A 19,617-nucleotide genomic window follows, 5' to 3' on the forward strand; every position below is an offset into this window, starting at 1 on the left:
ATTCCAAATGTAACTATCACCAAGTGAATGGGCCTTAGGATTTAATTGAATAATTGATTTATTAATAGACCACCGAGGTCCATTAATCTAACACACGAACCGACAAAAAACTTATGAACTCGTACAAATCTGCCTGAGCGAAATTCATGGTCATCGTCCCCATGCTTAGTCAATTGAGGACGCATTGATGCGACTACTAAACGGATCGACGTGGTCATATGCAACAATACGAGCATGACAATGCAAAATGGTATTGCTCTCTCCGTTATATTAAGATATATGCCTTCAATACAATATTTAAGAATGATCTAATCAGCTTGTATAGATTACCATACATTTAAAAACAAATGGATCATATCCTCCTAGTTAATATTCATATAAAATCAAGTTAGGTCTAGATTTTTGACGTAGAAAAATCGGAACTCGTATGCGCAACCGTGTGCCCGTATGATTGATGGGAATTTAGAGCTGCGCCCATTGCTCACTGGGTTCATTGTACTTTTCACATCACCTCTTAGATTAACCAAGTCTTAACAAATATATTTTCCCTATTCCAAAAACGAAAAAATGGGCAGCAAAGCAGCTATCGCAAATATAATACTCAGAGGAGAAAAGTAGGCAAGATCAGCAAGCAAACATTACATTAAAAAAGTGCACCGTGAGTCCGTGATGACGTATTTAATCTATAGTATTATGCAGGCTGCTAACTGGCTAAGTGATGGATGACCTAAGCTAACGCTTCTGGATGACAGGTGTTCATACCAAGCCCCTCTTGGGCTCTTGCCACCTGTTTCTGGTAGCAGCCATCATCGGTAGGCCAATTCGGAGTTCAATCAACTGATCCTGCCACGTAACACCCAGGCTGATGAGTCATCCTCTCTCTGCATTTTCTTTCCCCTCTACTGAAAGGGTCTCTGCCTTTGCAATGGCCCCAAGTTTTTTCAAATTATCTGTTTGTATTTCTGCACACCTCTGCAACAATCACTTGCAGTGTAAAACCATGCTGAATTGCAGACCTACCTCCGGGTGTGGTTTTTTTGTCCAAAAGCAGACGACTATCTGAGATCGCAAGGCCATGAGCCAGGTCACCCACGCCATCGATTCCGCATTTCCACGTGCCCCCCCGGCTCCGGAGAGTCTTAACCTTCCATTCTGCCCCCGTAACTGACACCAGAGACCTCGATAAAATCCGGCAACAGAAATGGCAGCGCCCGCACCAGTCTACTACCACCGCGCACGTCCACACCGGGGAACACACGCCACACCCGCTGCTGCCTCCCCGTCCGCAGCAGGGCGGCGCCAAGATGGAGGCCGGCGAAGCAGCGGGCGCCCTGCTCTTCGTCCTCGCCGTCGCGGCCGCCGTAGCAGCCGCCGCCGCCACCGGCGCCGTCAGCTTCACCTACCTGGCCTCGGGTAAACCTCCAGCTCAACGGCTTCTCCCTTGCTCTCGAAGCAGTCACTTGCTTAGCTCTTACCTCTGGACCATGTTTCCTCTGTTTCCAAGTCGGCTCCGCCGGACCGTCACCCGCCTCCTCCAGCGGCGGGTGGCGGGGCGCGTGGGCGTGGGTGCGGTCCCGCGCGGTGGCGCCGGCGTTGCAGGCGGTGGTGTGGGCGTGCATGGTGATGTCGGTCATGCTGGTGGTGGAGGCTACCTACAACTGCGCCGTCAGCGTCGGCGTCAAGCTCCTGGGATGGAAGCCCGAGCGCCGGTTCAAGTGGGAGCCCCTCGCCGGCGACGGCGACGAGGAGAAGGGGGATGCTGCAGCAGCTGCTGCTGCTGCTTACCCCATGGTCATGGTCCAGATACCCATGTACAATGAGCTCGAGGTGAATTCCGTATAGCTGATTTTTACACAAGAATTTGAACTACTACTGCATCTTTTTTTGTTCTTGATTCTTGGATTCAATTTCTTCTTTATAAGCTTTTGGGATTGGCCGGCGTGCAGGTGTACAAGCTGTCGATTGGAGCAGCGTGCGAGCTCAAGTGGCCAAAGGAGAGGTTGATAGTTCAAGTGCTGGATGATTCCACGGATCCCTCCATCAAGGTAGCTATCCATTTTCCATGATTGGCCAAGTTGTTCAACAATTCTTTGGCCGCCCGCATAATGATTCTAATTTCTATTATGATTCTCAAGCCAGACAATTACACTATGTTATCAACTTATCATAAATGGTTCTGGTCTCTGCAATTTTTTTTTGTTAACGTAGCATCTGTATCAGTTTGTTTCAGTCTTTCGCTACCACACATCACCATCTAAATCAAAAGGATAGATTAAACAACAATGCTTCATCATCCTTGTTTTCAGCAGTGTCCCCCCACCGGCCGAGTAGACCCCAGCGCTTAAAAGCTATGTCTCATGTGCTTGGACCATGGAAAACACACGCCATTCATGTTTTCAGCAGCATCTGTAGAAAATATGGCTGGGGCTTCGCCTTTTTCCCTCTGGTTAAAAAAAAATTAAGCAGCATCATGCATGGTTGAAAAGTTGTTGATAACTTATTTTTCTTGTAAAAAATAAAGGCTTATCTACTTCGGGAAATTCGGTTTCAACCAACAAGTATTCCTCTGAAGAAATTTAGGTGCACAGAACACCCCTAACTGTAGTATTTGCTATATTGTGCCATGTTTCTTTGCGGCTTTAGTTAATGAATTGTGGATTGGTTGGGTTTAAACCTTTTTGTGGGGGGTAAATATGAGCAATCTGCTGGTCTCTCTCCTATATCTCCTAAATGGTAGGTTTTTGGTATTGGGGTGAATATGAGCAATCTGCCGGAGATGCTCTAACGATTTGTGGATTGGTTGGGTTTAAACCTTTTTGTGTGGGGGAAAAGACAGCTTAAAGCCCTTTTCGAGGTAAGCTGGGTGAAGGATACCTCAGCATTTGGCATCAGGTGGACTAACCTGTTGTCACTTTTTTTTGTCCTTCTCAATCCCGTTCATCCTTATTCCTTTTATGCCCCGCCCTTCTTGAAATAAAAAAAAAAGAATATGTAGACATTGGTTTGTGAAGACAGTTTGAGCATTTGTTTCAACATATGTGTTTTCAATCCAATGGTAATTAACCCATCTAAAGCATTCCTTCGTTGTGAAAGAAGAGCAATAAATTAATCAATATGCTGGTAAAAAAACGTAATATAAGAACACATGGGAATTGACGATGACTGATTTGGTGATCCAGAATTTGGTGGAGAAGGAATGTGAGAATTGGTCAAGCAAAGGCGTAAATGTCAAATATGCCACCAGAATTGGCCACAAAGGGTTCAAAGCAGGAGCCTTGAAGAAGGGAATGGAGTGGGACTATGCCAAGCAATGCGAATATATCGCCTTGTTTGATGCTGATTACCAGCCAGAACCAGATTTTCTCCTCAGAACTGTTCCCTTCCTCATGCACAATTCAAATGTTGCCCTTGTTCAAGCTCGGTGGGTTTTCGGTAAGACCTCATCTTCTGTTATCTCTTCCTGAGACTGAATACCTATCATTTCAGTGTTACAGTTTGCTTGTCACAGATCATATCTAGTACCAGTGAAAATTCTTATAAAGCCTTAAATGATCATCCTTTAAGAACAGAATTGATCCAAATGGCTGTGTGGTGATGTAGCAAATGGTTAAAAGAACAATTGAATATACATGTTTCAGCATTGACTTCTTTATCATCGTACGTTTTATTATTCTGATCTGTCCAATCTTTAATTGACAGAATTTTACAGTGAATGACAGAGCAAGCCTTTTGACAAGGATACAGAAGACATTCCTGGATTACCACTTCAAAGTTGAGCAGGAAGCAGGATCAGCAACATTTGCCTTCTTTAGTTTCAATGGTATAACACTTGACCCAAAAAAAAAGGATACTTTCAGTTAAAAAAGGAACAAAATTAACCAAGAGAACAGAATGACTCTTGACATACAAACTTCTAATAAACATTACTCCTAGGTACTGCTGGTGTATGGCGTAGAGAAGCTATCAATGACGCGGGAGGTTGGAAGGATCGGACTACGGTTGAAGACATGGACTTGGCTGTCCGAGCGACCTTAAAGGGTTGGAAATTTGTATACGTAGGGGATGTTAGAGTAAGAATACCAAATCCTACAATGACTCTTCTTGTCTAAAACTGTACGATCAAAGGTAGTACCTGATAGAAGATGTCTCTTAGGTAAAGAGTGAGCTTCCATCCACTTACGAAGCCTACTGCCGTCAGCAGTTCAGGTGGGCCTGTGGCAGCGCAAACTTGTTCCGGAAGATGGCATGGGAGGTCCTGGTTGCCAAGGTATTGTACATTACCTTTCTCTTATTTCCATTTGGGAAAACACATAAAAAAATCCTAACAAGGTAACCACCATTGTTGCTCCATCAGCAAGTATCGCCCTTAAAGAAGTTCTACATGATCTACAGCTTCTTCCTGGTGCGACGAGTCGTCGCCCCCACTGTCGCCTTCATTCTCTACAATATTATCATCCCTGTTTCCGTCATGATCCCAGAAGTCTTCCTACCAGTCTGGGGTGTCGCCTACATTCCTACAGCACTCACCGTCGTCACCGCCATAAGAAACCCAGAGTTGGTCCCCCTTACCTGCATAACATCTCTGATATGTTGATAATTTTTCTTACTGAAGTTTAACTGCATTGCATTGTATCCTGCTCTGCAGAAATCTGCATATTATGCCGTTGTGGATTTTGTTCGAGAGTGTCATGTCCATGCATCGCCTAAAAGCGGCAGTAGCCGGTCTGCTCGAGCTGCCAGAGTTTAACCAGTGGATTGTGACGCAGAAAGTAGGGAACAATGGCGGTGAGGAGAATCGTGAGGTTCCGTTGCTTCAGAAAGCCAGAAAAGGGTTAAGAAACAGGTGTACATTCAGAAAGCCACTCCATTCCTGCTTTTTGGATGGAGCATTCTGTTTCTGTTAAACACCTAAACTGGTGTACATAGCAACTGAATATGTTAAAAAAAAGTTAACATGTGTTTGTTGCAGAGTCAACCTACCTGAAATTGGATTCTCGGTGTTCCTGTTCGCCTGTGCTTCCTACAACCTTGTCTTCCATGGAAAGACCAGCTACTTCATAAACCTCTATCTGCAAGGACTAGCCTTTTTTCTTTTGGGGCTCAACTGCATTGGCACCTCTTGTTGCTGCTTATGAGCAATCAGTGTAATTGTTTCAGTTTTTTTTCTTTATGTTGTATTTGATCTGTGATTCTTCTCTCTTATTTAAATTTATTCAGGAAACACTTGAGGTGTTGTCAAATTACCTCAGGAATGATGCTGCTGACTAAAGTTTCAAAAAAAAAAAGATGCTGCTGACTTGTGCTCTGTACAGTCACAACAATATATGTATACAATAGTCACATACAAGTCAATAAAAACTACACTTAAAAGTACATCTGTACGCGTAATCCTGACCACCGATCAAAGCATGATCATGATCTGTGCATTAGTGGAATGCAAATCTACGTACCTGCAAAATGCAATGTCATGTTGGTGTTGGTACAGTATACTGCTTTCTGATGTGTGTTTGCATGTGTGACTTCTGATGGATTTGGAACCCAGGTGTTTTTCTCCTCTTCGAAACCCAAATTTTTGTGCCTCTGCAATTGCTCGGCTTCTCTGCACTTCCCCAGAGTTTAACCAATGGACTGTGACGCTCGAAACATTAATGTTTTGAACTTTGGTGACTTCTCGTGCCCATCCTTTTCCCACCACCGGCTCTCCGCCTCACCCTATTGCCCGGTGCTCGCCTCCATCACCGTTCACCGGAGCGCCATTCCCGTGTGAGTTGTGACCTCACTCTAAGCTCGAAGACGATAGGAGTTCACTTGTTCACACCAGTCAACCGAGAGAAGAGCCGATTTCAGGTGATTGAAGTGTAGGAGGTGTGTTAAGTGCTAACGAAAACGCAAGGAAACGCCATTGTACTGACTGCTGAGACATCAGACATGTGGTCACCGCCGGAGGTAAGGCTGCACAACTTCTATCACTCTCAGACTCAGTCACGAAGTTTCAAGCTTTGTATGGAATACACGAATCGTATAAGGTTTCATACAAATGTAAAAGATGAACCCATTCAGTCATGCCATGCTTACGCATGTATCCCATTCAGTCATGCTTGTGCCCGATCTTTCTTACGGGAACTGGCCCCCGGTGAATGTCTGGCCGAAGGCCCATCCGGCGGGCGCGACGTTGTAGGAAACGACGGAGCGGTGGTCGCTGGTGGTGACCCTGAACGAGAGCGGCTTCCCGTCGAGGGGCGCGCCACTCTGCCAGTTCTGGCCCCAGTTCCGTGCCATGGCCCGCCACCGCCCCCGGGCGCCGCCCCTCACGGCCACGGCGCGCACGTCGCCAGCGCCGCCCACGTTGGCGACCAGCACCAGGGCGAAGTAGGCGTGCCCGTTGACGGTGAACCGGATGCCGCCGCGCCGCCTGCACGGCACCCTGCGGTAGGCGACGGGGACGACGCCGGCGCGGTACCGGGCGATGCGGAGGAACGCCGGCTGCGAGAGGTCGAAGTGGCGCAGCGGCGGGTTGCACCACCCGCCGGCGCCGCCGGGGAGCGCGTAGTTGGGCGGGCAGAAGTTGGTGGCCGTCACCACGACGGAGGCCCCCGGCACGCACGACGACGACCCACGGCCGCCGCCGGCGCACCGGAGCTCGAAGCACGCGCCGCAGCTCAGCCCGCCGCTGAAGAGCGCCGTGCTCAGCGCCGTCGTCTCCGTGCCGTACCCCTGGCTGTACAGGTCGCCGTACCCGCACGCGCCGCCTGGTAGATGAACATTAATTAATCCGAGTCAGTAACAATTGATCAGCCACATTGGTTGTAAACTAAGCTCGATCTGGCCCAAATGATCGACGACCATATTGTACGACGCACCCATCGTGCCGGAGGCGTCGGCGCCGCCGTAGAAGGTGGCGCGCGCATTCATCCAGCGCCCGACGCCATAGCCTTGAGCTGGAGAGGACAGCGAGAGCAGGGCCAGCGAGAGCAGAAGGAACGGGAGCGATGGCATCTTCTCTGTCAGCGTGCAATGCAGCGGGCGCAAAAGCAAGCGAAGCTAGCGAGACGCCTCCGAACTTGGAGACTGCGTGCAGAGGAGAGGAGGGTCTTTTATAAAATGCTGCTGCTGGATGTTTTTTAAAAAAAATCAACACTAGCTTTTAGAAGATGGGTTTAGCTTTCAGTTTTTCTTATAAACTTAGGTTTTCTGAGCTTCCGGCTTTTCGCAAGCTACACGAGAAGTTTGTTGTTTGTTTGAGCTTCAAGCTTTTTACGCTGAAAAGCTGTCAGAAAGCTCACCAGAGATTAATTGGGCCGACACGCTAATGTGAACTGTAATGCTAGTCACTGATGGCTGGCGTACGTTGCTGCCACTTTTCGACCTCGCTCTCTGTACTTCCCGACCATGAACAAACATGGCTGAGACCTTAGAGGAGGAAGAACACTCTGCTCAGTCCGTAGCGGAGTCTAGCTAGCTCAGTTGGTAGTACAAGGCAAACGCGTCAGCGTGTACAACTGTACACCCTCGTGTGTGCCAATAAAGTAGAGCACTTTTAGGTTCCAATTTACGCGTCTATTTTTCTTCTTCGCGTTTACATTGTGCTCAGCGGGTAAAGGTGTTCTAGAAAAAGAGTCTAAATTGGTGGGTTGCAATTGTAACAGCACAGAAGATGCTGTTCATTTGCCTGACGCCTACCGCAGAAGCGCGCATGCGATGCCCCTGCGATCTCTGCTCATTCCAAAACCAAGCAAACGTGAATGACATTGCTGTGTGCAGGACATGAGACCCTGTGCCAAATGTCTGACAGCCAGTTCCCTCTCGTGTTGGCACGCGTGAGAGCGAAATTAAAAGCTGCATAGTCACAAGGATAGAACCAGTAGCAGCATCAGAAATGGTGCAAAGATCTCCCACATGACTCCTCCAACAAGATCGCAGGAACCTTCGAGGAAAGAAAGAAAGAAAGAAAAAAAGATGTATTTGAGGTGAGGCTGCATGTGGGGGCACTAAATGTGCAGGCAAGATCTGCAGACAGAGCTCTGCACTTGCAGACCTGCAATGCAATCCCCTCCTGTGTTTGCGATGTGTGTTCAGTCTGCCAGTTCAGCGGGAACCTGGAAGGCTGGAAGTAGTTGGGCTAGCAGCGTTCTTCTCCAGCAGCAATGTGATGGCTGAGACTGAGAGTTCCCTTGCCTCTTCCAGGGAAAGGTTCATGCGCCACCACATCTTAGCGTAGAAAGCATACAGGGGTTTACACTCATACAGTATTTATGCAAGGAGAAGCGAAAAAGAGAGATCATCATGTGAATAATTACAGATTGCGAGTTTTTTTAAAAAAAAACTTATGTTGCGGATTTGGACATGAATAGTAGCACTCGTAACTGTCCCGCGCTAATTTCTCTCTCTTTTTTGAATTTTGAATGAATGAATATGCTTGAATGATCTATCCATCTATGCTTTTGGATGAATCTTTTACGCAAATTTTAGGGAACGCAAGGAAGCACCTGAATTCCTCTTCCATTTCATTTCTGCATTCCTTCTTGAAGGAAATGCCATTGCATTTCTGATATGGCTGTCGGTTGCAACCAGTAACCAACAATTTGGTGGGTGAAATGAATCCAAGATCTGTAGGTGTATTTATGGGAAGGCACACGTATATAGTCCATGGGCTGATGGAGAATCCGGACTCGGATTGCGTACAGCTTGTTGGCTCCTAATAGAGGAGAGGCAGGGGACTATATCTAGATGTGCGCACGTACTCTAAAACCAAAGAACAGAGCCTCGATGATCATGTACTGGATCTTCAGACTTCATCATTGGAGTTGCTGTGGACTGGATCTCAGAAGCACCATGTATGTAGACTTTTGCTATTGTGTCATGGTAATTGGTCAGAACAAACAGGATGAACTTAGCTTGTTGGGGCGTGATTTTGGAGGCAAGTTTGTTGTTGGCAGCTCTACGCCCAATCATCATATCATCATCATTAAAAGTAGGACAAATATATTTACCAGTGTCAGACAAACAAATTACCAGATGCTAGGATCAGTCATCAGTGGGAAGTTATCCCCCCCCCCCCCCCCCCCCCCCGCTTTGTCTATGTGCATTTTCATATACATATAAAAATTCATAAACTTTGACAAATTGGCAGGTAAACATTTTGTACTTCAGATTTATTTATTGAGCAACCGTGTGCAACCAACTTTATCTGTCACTTTACTGTAGCTTTAGGCGCCAATGCCTAACCACCTCAGCTTTCTATCTCTTCCTGCTCATTTATCTTTTCCTTCATCCACTGCTCACTAAAGACGCCTGCCATTCATCGTGATCATCACTTCAACGTATATTTTGACAGCAAAAAGATTGACTGATTTCACATTTGATATGTTTTGGAGAAAATGGATGACGCTACAACCTGTTTTCCATTGCACACTGCATCGCTACATTGTCAAAAAATATCTCCTGCAGCTGGAGGATAAGGCATCTTCAGAAAGTAGCAGAAGAGATCCCGCTTCTAAACTTTCCTAGCGCTTATACGCTGAGATTTCCTTGACTGTATCACGATGCCTGCCTGAGTGTGGAGAATAGGGTACTGTTGAGAGTAGAGAATACAGTGAGAAAAGCTTTGGCCAGATGAGTTTGATGACAGGTAGAACGTCAACATCAAATTGGTTGATCGATCCGTATGGTTAGCGTCACAAGATTCTGCATCCAGTGTTCGTGCGCAGTGGCTGTTAGGCACTCCATGGCATTATGGCAAGCTGGTTGTTGGCTCCATCCAGACAAAATGCAGCCTTTTAGAGAGCTCGTTTCAACTTGCAAGGTTTCTATCTGATAGTCGCCCTTGCTCTTCCAAAACCGAAGTGTTTATGCGGTTATACTTCTTTTGTTGAAGGGTGACTTCCAAAACCGAAGACAAGTTGAGCGTGGAAGAGTAAAGCCCTATTTGGAAGCCCGGTCTCACGTCTGAAACCATTGTAAATTACCAGCTGGAAAAAAAATCACCGGTGAAACAAAAAGAATCTGCTTGGATGATTGGTTAAAGCCCTTTACACCGGGAAAAATGAAAACACCTCTGCACACGATAATTATTTTCCGACGGAAGGAGTCTTCCTCCTCCCGATCTGTTTTCTCTCTCCTCCCGAACCCCTTGCTCTCCGCGAATTCAGACCTAATCGCAACCAGGCAGGCCTTGCTGGAAGAGCCTCCAGTCCTGTGATATCGTTCACACTGCAGCTGTTTGCTTTGGAATGGTTTAGGCCCCGTTTGGTAGAGCTTCGGCTTCTCATAAAACGACTTCGGCTTCGGCTTCTTCGGTGGAGTAGCTTTTTTAGTGAAGCTGAAGCCGTTTTGCAAAATGTTTGGTAAAACGGCTTCTCAATGGCAATATATGTAATTTTATGATCACTTAATGCTTGGAGAGAGAGGAGAAGCCGGTGAAGCCACTTTTTTCGGCTTCTTCTCTCTAGTGTAAGCCGTTTTGCGGCTTCTCCTCGGCTTTGGTGGTGAAGCCGTTTTGAAATTGACCCTTTGGTAGGGCTTCATCAAAAGCCGGTGGAGAAGCACTTTGAGAAGCTCTACCAAACGGGACCTTATATTATACTATGTTCCAGAAACGAGGCATCGGTTCCTCTCATTTACAGAAAAATGAAGGTTCCGTAAATAGATGTGCTTGTCTTAGTAATAAGAAGGCATGTACACTCTTCTGTTGAGAACACTAGCACCACTGGCTACAGAAACACCACTGCTTAACCATCCGTGATTCCTAGGCTTGCAGTGGTTGCCATGAAAGTAGAAAAAGACACCGGCCAATTTTGGCAATGAATGAAAACCCAAACATATTCATGTATTCGTTGCTCATATCTGTCAGCTACCACATGCCATCTAAACAGGGCTCGGATGGCGGTATTGCAGCACTATACGATGAGTTATAATCAGTGAAAACAACCAAAGTACAGAAAAATAAGAATCAAATTTAATGGTAGTACGATGGTGGTGGTGGTTGGCTGGTTCCAGGCACGCCTGCCGGTCCGGACTGAATTCCATGCTGAGGCGGCATCTGCTGCGAAGCATGCAACTCGTGCGGTGGAGCAGCAGGAGGGGTCGGGAAGCCCCCTGATGCTGCATACTGAGGCGGAGCAGCGGGTGGGGCATTAGGAAAGCCCCCTGATGCTGAGTACTGAGCTGGAGACGAGTACATCTGACCTGGATACGCTCCTGGGGCTGGGGGATACCCTGAGTTGCCGGAATTCCAATTCGGCACTTGTCCGTTGGCGCTGTGGTTTTGGGCAGGGATACCGGGTGGGGCATATGCCCCGGCTCCTTGAATATTACCTTGCCACCCAGTGGATGTAGCTGCTGCACCGGGTGGTTGTGGCACCCCTTGGATTACACCAGGTGGAATTGTGTAATCCCTGCTCTTGTCACCATGTGCCTGAAAGACGAATGGAACATGACTTCATATCGTGGACAAATACGCAATTGTGAAACAGAGGGTTCTGTGAAGGGACACATGTACCATCAAGATGTTTTATGTGACAAAATAACACTAAAGAAAATGCACCTATTATACCTTTACATTCAGATCAGTATGACGAGAGTATGACAGGTGAAGCTTACAGTAGCCACCATCGTAGATGCAGTGCCCTTCCAATGCTTCCTTCGCAACTGCAGCTGTAGTTACATCTAAAGTGTAGCAGAAGATTTAATCAGACTGATGAATAAGTCATATACAAAAACACATGGCAGAATGAATGAAATTAGTCGGAAAGTGTGAACAGCAGTCAATTAACTACGGGATGCAGGAATGCAAGGTCACAGCAGATGCAATGACTCCTTCAGATGCAAAAGCCTCTGTTTCTGGTTATAACACTGGAAGATTTTAACATTGGATTTGTGGCAGAACATCATATGGTAAGTCAAAATATTGTTTCCCTAGAGATCTACGGAGTTTACAAGGCAGTAGGTAAAAACTAGTCCAACTGAAAAACTGATGTGATTAATTGGTAATTTAAAGCTTGCAATGATTACTCCAGGCTCATACCAGGGTACTGAATCAAAGCTTGTGTGCCCCCATTCTTCTCAAAAATAGCAATTTTTTGGACTGTACCAAATGCGGAGAAAACCTGGAATTTGATTAGCATAGTTAGCACGGATAAAGCAGACAACAAAAAAGTGTTGAAGCATGTTCTTGAGGTGTCTCTCCAATTTGACTTACAGTATGAAGAACATCTACTGTAACAGCATATTGCATATTCTCAATTGATGCAAGAAGAACATTGCCTTGAGCCTCCACTTTCCTTCCATCAGCACCAACAGCAGGCTATGCCAGCACATCAAGAGGCAGATACAGCAAGGTCATATAAATGGCAAAACATGCAGAATTAAAAGATTAGAATGCCTGTTGCCTTCTGCAAAAGTAAATACCTGTAATGTACCATCCATGGCAGAATAGTTAATTGGAAGATATGGATTGTTATAATCCCTGCATGATGACAACAAAAAGGAGCTTTAAACAGTGTACTGAAACAAAAGCATGTCTCCATCAAGATACAATCTAAATTAGCATATACATGCATGAATAAAAAAATAATAAGATTGGAAAAGGAAAATTATGTGACAGTACAGCTTTGTAGCTACTTCCTAGCACAACAGGTCCAAATATATAAGAAATGTCTTAGACAAATGATCCCAAACTTTATAGAAAAATACAGGTCCAAGTGATAATATAGTGTATGAAATGATATTGATTCCCATACAACGAGAATCTCACTTTTCACCAGCTATAGTAGGAAAAACAGATAAGCAAGCAAAAATGTCAGCTCTTCCTACAATGTGAAGCATAGACTGGTAACTACTTTAACTTCACTCCAATAAGAAAAAACTACATTCACCTCAACCAAATAAAGCTACAGAAGGCTAACTGAATTATGTATAAGGGTTCGCAACCAATACAATCTCTAAGCCAAGAAATTTCAGAGAAGAATGGATGTGTACTTCATAAGTTCAAGGGCAAGTAGTTCTTTTGATACTGGCTGAGAAAATTGCAGGAGTTGGAGGTAGTTTGTGGACTCCTGATATTTGTTGTGCAGTTGGAAGATCACTTGCGTATTAATTAATTGTCAAATTGAGGCCATGTCATATGGTACTGTACTTCAACAATAAACAGGAAACCAAGAAAGTACTCCACTTTAAAATATAATTTACTTTCCACAACAAAGCACAGCACAATACTTGTGCAAAAATACTCAACGGCTGTACACTGATTCTAAGAAGGTTCTAAACGTGTAAATGAGGCAATTAGGACTACACAAAGCAACAAAGTTCAGTGATACGTTCTGTAAAGTTTAAAAACATCCGAAGCTAGGAATCTTATACACCCATGCAATTTGATATACATAATCCCATGTGTTGCCAACAAATTATCTTATGGCATTTAAATTAAGATCTGCTCAGGTAAGAACATAAACTAGTGAATGATTATATCTTGGGAGGGCATGGGACATAAGCATGGATCCACTATCAGAAAAATAGTGATAGAAAACTCAGATAACCAATTATAGGCTTTACCTGCTGCGGTTTGACTGGAACTTGATGTTCAAATCCTTGTGTGCAGAGAAAGAAATTCGCAAGCAGCAGGACGTTACGTGCTCTGGAAGCAAGTAACTGTGAAGAACCAAAGCAATTCATCAGTTTATAAGAAGCATAAGAAAGTTTAAAAACACCAACAACGGATAATACAAGGAAAGGCCGAAAGGCAGCATAATGTCACCTTGGGATGCTCCTTCCGTCTAAGGCTTCTCTAGCAGCTGAAGCAGTGGCTGCATCAGTGTACTGGATCAATGCCTGCCAGCAGGAATAGGATGAGGCTCCTGCCTTTCATTTCAAAACAAAAAAAACATTTATCTAAAGCATGAAACTTTAGCTGACCTGAAAACCTGCAGCCTTTTCAAAGGTGGCTATTTTGTGAACATATCCAAATGCTGAGAAAACCTGAGAATTGATACAAAAAAGGATCAAACATAGGAGTTCAAAGGGCATAATTAAATAATTAATTTAGGAAATGCATACAATGTTATGGGACATGAAAAAAAATCTGCAATACATCACACAATGATTGCACATATGATATTTTTCATTGAGAAATTATGCATAAATCTTACTTCAGAACAAAGCATATAAACTCTTAAAGCATCCTCGCCCAAACAAAAAAGGGGGAAGCATCAATGACAGAAATAGATCAGAAATAAGTAAAATTGAATGTCCTTTTAAATAAACTGGCTGCAGTATATAACACCACCAATCAATTATCCAAAAATAAGCACCATAGAGATACTTATGGTCTAAAGGTTTGGAATTTAACCTTTCATCAGTAACTTGAATAAACAGGGAGGTGCCCTACACCGGAGATAAGCGCGTTGATGGAGGATACTTAGATTGCATCCTCAAGATGAGACAATGAGAGTTCATAAGAACTTTGAATGTGCTAGTTAGAAGACAGAGGCAGCAAAACAAACATGGTATCTCTCCAATTGCAGGTGTTGATAACGACATTTTCTCCGTGTTAACATGGTCCTGCTGATTCATGCAGAATACGTTACTACGAGATGAACAGCTATGTAAAATCTTTGATTTACAAGGATCAGGTCAGGTAGACTCCCTTGGATTCCTTCAGTCAATGGCAATCAAGAAAGTAACAGGCACACTTAAGGTTGTCATTACCATACTAACACAATCATCTAAGTACTTTACAAGACAACAAAAAAGAATTTTAGCACTCACCATATGGATCACATCAATGGTGACATCACTAGCTTGAACACCCTCTATGGTAACAAGCAACACATTTCCAGCAGTCTCTCCAGGGCTCTTGTTGTTAATTATTTCTTGCCTATTTGAATACTGAATGTAAACAGTTTTGCCACGGATTTGTGCTGGTTCTGATGATGATGCAAAGTAAGAAACCATCGAGATTGCCTGATTAACGTCAGTCTGCAAAGCAAGAAACCAACGAGATCCGCATAAGTAATTCTGGCATGAGCATTCAGCACTTAAGCAGTAGAACCAAACACAACTTAGTACACAGATTTTATTCTGAGAAAGCGAGAGTTTATGCTTTTGTACCTGTCGTCTAATCCACTATTACTAGCAGAGCATCCTAACATGAAACAATATAGTAATGACATGTACATTTTTTAACTCCAACTGGAACAGCCCAATCACCCACCACAAAATTCATCTGGCCATCATAAGAAAACAAATGTGCAACTCGCACATATATTCCACCTATAAATAACCCATTAATCCGTTCAAATTCTGTAGCAACTCTCTTCACCGATCTGACTGACCATAGAAGCAAGCAGACGTAATGGCATGAGAATCCCCAAATCCCCTCAACATGCCTGATCTATGCAACTCAACATAATTGTGCAGTTTCCTCAAACAGGTTTAATCAAAGGATGCCTGAGTGAACGCAAAATGAACCAACAAGATGTGATCTATTATCTAGAAACAACAGTATAACTGAATAGGCAGGAAGCTCCGATGACCCCTGCAACATGTAATCCATATTCAGAGCGCTGACAACAGGTTAAACCTAGCTAGATCCAGTGATCCGCCTACAATTAAGCTGCCGAACGCTTCAATTTCATGTGCATGCGAAAACCGAACAGGACATCCAGCGGCGCGCCCGCCCAGAATTCCCGATCGGATCGCGGTGGAGATCGGCGGGGTAGGGTCGGGATTCGAGAGGGGAGGGAGGGGCGGGGAAGGGCTTACGAACTCGACGAAGGCCTGGTTGCGGTTGGCGCCGACGCCGCTCTTGGTGTTGACGATGCGGCCGAAGGGCTTGCAGAGCTCGACGAGCTCCTCCTCGGCGCACTCCCACGGCAGGTTCCGCAGGTGAAGCACCTTAGACGGCGTCTGCGCGTAGCGGAACTGCTGGCCCCCGCCCCCGCCCGACGACGACATCTTGGCCGGCAGGACAGCTACGGAGAAGGTGAGGCCGGAGAAGACGAAGCTAGGGTTTGAGAATTTTTGGGCTGGGGCGGAGCCGCGGAAGGCTGTGTCGGAGTAGCTAGTGGTTCCGTGTGGGTACGTCCTGCTCCTACGGGTGTGATTAGCACGAGGAAGAAAGAAAAAATTCCAGATATGAGATATCCTATTCAAGATTTTGGAGCCAAAGGTCCTTTGGTATGTGGCGGAGGGAGAAAAGACGAGACAGAGGGGGAGGTGGTGTTTGATACTAGAAGTGTCATATCCAATGTTTGGATGCTAATTAGGAGAATTAAATATGAGCTAATTATAAAATTAATTGTAGAATCCTAAGCTAATTCGCGAGACGAATCTATTAAGTCTAATTAATCCATCATTAGCAAATGGCTACTGTAGCACCACATTATCAAATCATGGACTAATTAGGCTTAATAGATTCGTCTCGCGAATTAGACTCCATCTGTGCAATTAGTTTTGTAATTAGCATATATTTAATACTCCTAATTAGTATCCAAACATCCAATATGACATGTACTAAACTTTAGCGGGTGTATCCAAACATCCCTTGAATGGGTCGACTAAGGTCCCTTTTTGTCTGGGTTCTTTTAGTTGACTAAAAGGGTTAAACTTTAGTTCCTAAAGTTTAACCATTTGGGGGTGCTTGATTGCCCTGCTAAACTTTAGCACCTGTCACATCAGATATTTAGATACTAATTAGAAGTATTAAATATAGTCTAATTATAAAACTAATTGCATGGATGGAGTCTAATTTGCGAGACGAATCTATTAAGCCTAATTAGTCCATGATTTGATAATGTGTTGCTATAGTAACCATTTACTAATGAAGGATTAATTAGCTTAATAGATTCGTCTCACGAATTAGACTCCATCTGTGCAATTAATTTTGTAATTAGCTCATGTTTAGTCCTTCTAATTAGCATCCAAACATCTGATGTGACCCTGCTAAAGTTTAGCACCTCGTATCCAAACACCCCATTAGTCTCTCAGAGGTTACTAAAAGGGACTAAAGAAGACTATTAATAGGATCTACCCCTCATTAATTCCTCCCTCCCGTCCGACCCCGCCGCCGTCGCCCCCACCGCCAGCCTCCCTCCCGCCCGCCTCCCACCGTCGTCGCCCCTGCTACCCGCCGCCGAGCGCATGGTGGCGCAGGCCGCCCTCCCAGCGCCGCTCCGCGCCGCCGTCAAAGAAGGCCGCCGCTGCATCTCCAGCCAGGAAGGGCACGGCAAGGAAGATCAAGAAGTAGACCGGCACCAGCGACCCCCTACCATTCCACCTGTAGATGTGCCCCCCGCTCCTCCCCGGATTGGGGGTATTTTGATCTTTGTTCATCTGCATTAATGGACTTTAGTTCGTGGATCCAAACAGGGCAAAGACTAAAGTTTAGTCTATTGAATAAGGGGATTAAAGTTAGTCCCAGAAGAACCAAACAGGATCTAAGGGCACGTTCAACAATTTAGTAAGCACTGGTCATATCACATAGAGACAGCAATACAAACAACTTATACAATGGGTTGTCTGTTAGACTATCTGCAAGCTAATTAATTCTTGTATAGACTCATAAATCAATGTGATCAAATATGGCTTGGAAGCACGAGCCCCCGTCGTCCCTTTGCAAGGTAACAGCGTACAACGGTACTGGAGCGAGCGATATGGTTGGGAGTACGAGCCCCTGTTATCCCTTCGCGAGGAGATGGCGCGCCCATCTCTCGACTAAGGTCCTGTTTGGATAGGGGTGTTAAAGTTTAACACCCCACTTTTAATAACTTTTTAGCACATTACCTCCCAAACACATGTGTTAAAAGGTATGTGTTAAAGTTTAACACCCCAATTTCATAAATACCTCAAGGAGGTGTTAAAAGTTGTTAAACTTGTTAGAAGTGGTCCCCCTCTTCATTTTTTCCCACCATTGCCCCCTTCTCTCTCCTCCCTCTCTCTCCGTCGATCATAAATGAGGGGGCAATGGAGTCATTTCCCACCAAATATGTTAAAGTTTAACACACCATTCAAACACCCCTAATGTATGAAACTTTAGCACTCCATTTGAGAGTGTTAAAACTTTAACACTCGTTAAACTTTAATATAGGTATCCAAACAAGTCCTGAGTCCAAGTTTTTTTTTAAAGTGGCGTCAGACAAGCGTTGTACGTGCCCTAATCGGTATACCATCTCGTCACGGTTTCCAACGAACGGAGCGCCCAGCTTGCCAACCTCAGCACGTGCCCCCGAGTCATGAAAGTTGGCGCTGTGCATGATTAATAGCTTGGGAAATAAAGAATGGTGTGATGAGTAATAAAAAGAGTGAGGGGTATTTGGATACAAGGTACTAAAGTTCAACTTTAGGAGGATCACATCAGATGTTCGGACGTTAATTAGGAGGACTAAATATGAGCTAATTATAAAACTAACCGCAGAACCCCTATACTAATTTGCGAGACGAATCTATTAAGCCTAATTAATCCATCATTAGCAAATGGTTAGTGTAGCACCACATTGTCAAATCATGGACTAATTAGGCTTAATAGATTCGTCTCGCGAATTAGACTCCATCTGTGCAACTAGTTTTATAATTAGATTATATTTAATACTTCTAATTAGTATCTAAACATCCGATGTGACATGTCCTAAAGTTTAGGACGCCGCATCCAAACAGGCCCCGAGTCCAGTAGAATAAAATAATATTTTCATGTGTAAAAAGAGTGAAGTTGTTGTATATAGGATCTTTTGAATATGTGACATAGCTTGACTATAAGCCAAACTTATTAACCATGCTATTGGTAGAAAACGGCTCGGCTCCTACAATGCTCTACGCGTTAAGTCATTTTGGTTCTCTGTTTGGTAGGGTTCCAGCAGAAGTTGCAAGAGAAGCTGAAGCCGGAGTGCCGGAGCACTGCCAAAGGTGTTGGGCATGGATCCTCAGTACCCGCAAGGAAGGAGAAGACGGATTCCTAGTAGGATTGCTCTGTAATCCTACTAGAACTCCTACCTTGTAATCCTACTAGAACTCCTACCTTATAACCGACTAGTAATCCCGCCCCTGGAGTATATAAAGGAGGGCAGAGGTACCTAGATCGGCAGATAGAGAATCACAACACAGGACCAAATTCTCAACACCAAACAGCACCCAAGCGCAGGACGCACTATACAACACCTCCAATAGGACGTAGGGTATTACGCTACTCTTGCGGTCCAAACTGTATAAATTTATGTATTGTGTCCTCGCTTTTATCTTCAAGTTTCAGGTCCGACGATCCCCACCAACCAATTTACTATCTTAGGATACACTCAGTAAGTTGTCACGTATAAAATACCGATAAAAAGAGACTCTAAAAGTGCCGGCTCATGAGCCGCTTATGCCCAAGCTTATCAAACGGTATCATTGAAAACGCCTTCACAACAAAGCAGTAGTTGTGCCTTGCACTAGGTCTAGGAGGCGAGAGCTAAAGATAGTAGTTTGTTCCGGTTTTCCTCCTTCCCATAATCTAACTATGTACTGGGACACTACCCCTCAAGTTGGTTAAAACTACAATAAACCTGCCACTCCCCTACCTGCTGGACAAGTGGTGGGCAAAACTGCGTGGAGTGGAGGCGCACAGGTACGTTGGAGGGCGACGTCGTCAGGGAG

At 44.8% G+C, this 19,617-nt stretch overlaps 3 protein-coding genes across 7 annotated transcripts; 1 reads left to right on the forward strand and 2 right to left on the reverse strand.

Moving 5' to 3' along the window:
* The first annotated feature begins 1,139 nt into the window (after positions 1-1,139).
* Positions 1,140-5,255, forward strand: LOC117835991 (probable glucomannan 4-beta-mannosyltransferase 5). Of its 4 annotated transcripts, none has more exons than XR_004635990.2 (10): positions 1,140-1,413; positions 1,505-1,827; positions 1,923-2,045; positions 3,180-3,432; positions 3,710-3,820; positions 3,934-4,070; positions 4,154-4,267; positions 4,393-4,554; positions 4,646-4,843; positions 4,970-5,019. XR_004635990.2 is itself a non-coding variant. In XM_034715336.2 (10 exons), the coding sequence occupies exons 1-10, from the start codon at positions 1,305-1,307 to the stop codon at positions 5,133-5,135; spliced, it is 1,734 nt and encodes a 577-aa protein (XP_034571227.1). In that variant the 5' UTR covers positions 1,151-1,304; the 3' UTR covers positions 5,136-5,255. The 4 variants fall into 4 exon arrangements, 3 of the variants coding, with proteins under 3 accessions (XP_034571227.1, XP_034571229.1, XP_034571228.1); XM_034715336.2 differs by having other exon boundaries at positions 1,151-1,413; positions 4,355-4,554; positions 4,970-5,255; XM_034715338.2 differs by having other exon boundaries at positions 1,154-1,413; positions 1,469-1,827; positions 1,947-2,045; positions 4,355-4,554; positions 4,970-5,255.
* A 620-nt stretch (positions 5,256-5,875) lies between these two features.
* LOC117835993 (expansin-A21) lies at positions 5,876-7,351 on the reverse strand. Its single transcript, XM_034715339.2, has 2 exons — positions 6,861-7,351; positions 5,876-6,749 (listed from the first exon to the last, which is right to left on the reverse strand). Exons 1-2 carry the CDS (start codon positions 6,994-6,996, stop codon positions 6,115-6,117), a joined length of 771 nt encoding a protein of 256 aa, XP_034571230.1. The 5' UTR covers positions 6,997-7,351; the 3' UTR covers positions 5,876-6,114.
* Positions 7,352-10,800: 3,449 nt separating this feature from the next.
* LOC117839180 (polypyrimidine tract-binding protein homolog 1) lies at positions 10,801-16,110 on the reverse strand. Of its 2 annotated transcripts, none has more exons than XM_034719455.2 (10): positions 15,757-16,106; positions 14,761-14,970; positions 13,909-13,971; positions 13,751-13,824; positions 13,549-13,644; positions 12,406-12,463; positions 12,197-12,301; positions 12,023-12,104; positions 11,552-11,664; positions 10,801-11,413 (listed from the first exon to the last, which is right to left on the reverse strand). In XM_034719455.2, exons 1-10 carry the CDS (start codon positions 15,946-15,948, stop codon positions 10,955-10,957), a joined length of 1,452 nt encoding a protein of 483 aa, XP_034575346.1. In that variant the 5' UTR covers positions 15,949-16,106; the 3' UTR covers positions 10,801-10,954. The 2 variants fall into 2 exon arrangements, with proteins under 2 accessions (XP_034575346.1, XP_034575347.1); XM_034719456.2 differs by having other exon boundaries at positions 11,269-11,413; positions 11,599-11,664; positions 15,757-16,110.
* Between the last annotated feature and the right edge of the window lie 3,507 nt (positions 16,111-19,617).

Source organism: Setaria viridis, chromosome 9 (assembly GCF_005286985.2).
Source record: "Setaria viridis chromosome 9, Setaria_viridis_v4.0, whole genome shotgun sequence".
Lineage (NCBI taxonomy): Eukaryota > Viridiplantae > Streptophyta > Magnoliopsida > Poales > Poaceae > Setaria > Setaria viridis.

What these genes read in the sequence shown, in the direction of transcription:
- LOC117835991 (XM_034715338.2), top strand. Translation starts at nt 1,305, where the DNA reads ATGGAGGCCGGCGAAGCAGCGGGCGCCCTGCTCTTCGTCCTCGCCGTC. An exon ending in CTTCACCTACCTGGCCTCGG is followed by an intron (nt 1,414 to 1,468) that starts GTAAACCTCCAG and finishes TCACTTGCTTAG; the next exon opens with CTCTTACCTCTGGACCATGT. An exon ending in GGGAGGTCCTGGTTGCCAAG is followed by an intron (nt 4,268 to 4,354) that starts GTATTGTACATT and finishes TTGCTCCATCAG; the next exon opens with CAAGTATCGCCCTTAAAGAA.
- LOC117835993 (XM_034715339.2), bottom strand. Translation starts at nt 6,996, where the DNA reads ATGCCATCGCTCCCGTTCCTTCTGCTCTCGCTGGCCCTGCTCTCGCTG. An exon ending in CGACGCCTCCGGCACGATGG is followed by an intron (nt 6,750 to 6,860) that starts GTGCGTCGTACA and finishes TTCATCTACCAG; the next exon opens with GCGGCGCGTGCGGGTACGGC.
- LOC117839180 (XM_034719455.2), bottom strand. Translation starts at nt 15,948, where the DNA reads ATGTCGTCGTCGGGCGGGGGCGGGGGCCAGCAGTTCCGCTACGCGCAG. An exon ending in GACGGAAGGAGCATCCCAAG is followed by an intron (nt 13,645 to 13,750) that starts GTGACATTATGC and finishes GGTTCTTCACAG; the next exon opens with TTACTTGCTTCCAGAGCACG. An exon ending in CAGTAGATGTTCTTCATACT is followed by an intron (nt 12,105 to 12,196) that starts GTAAGTCAAATT and finishes ATCAAATTCCAG; the next exon opens with GTTTTCTCCGCATTTGGTAC.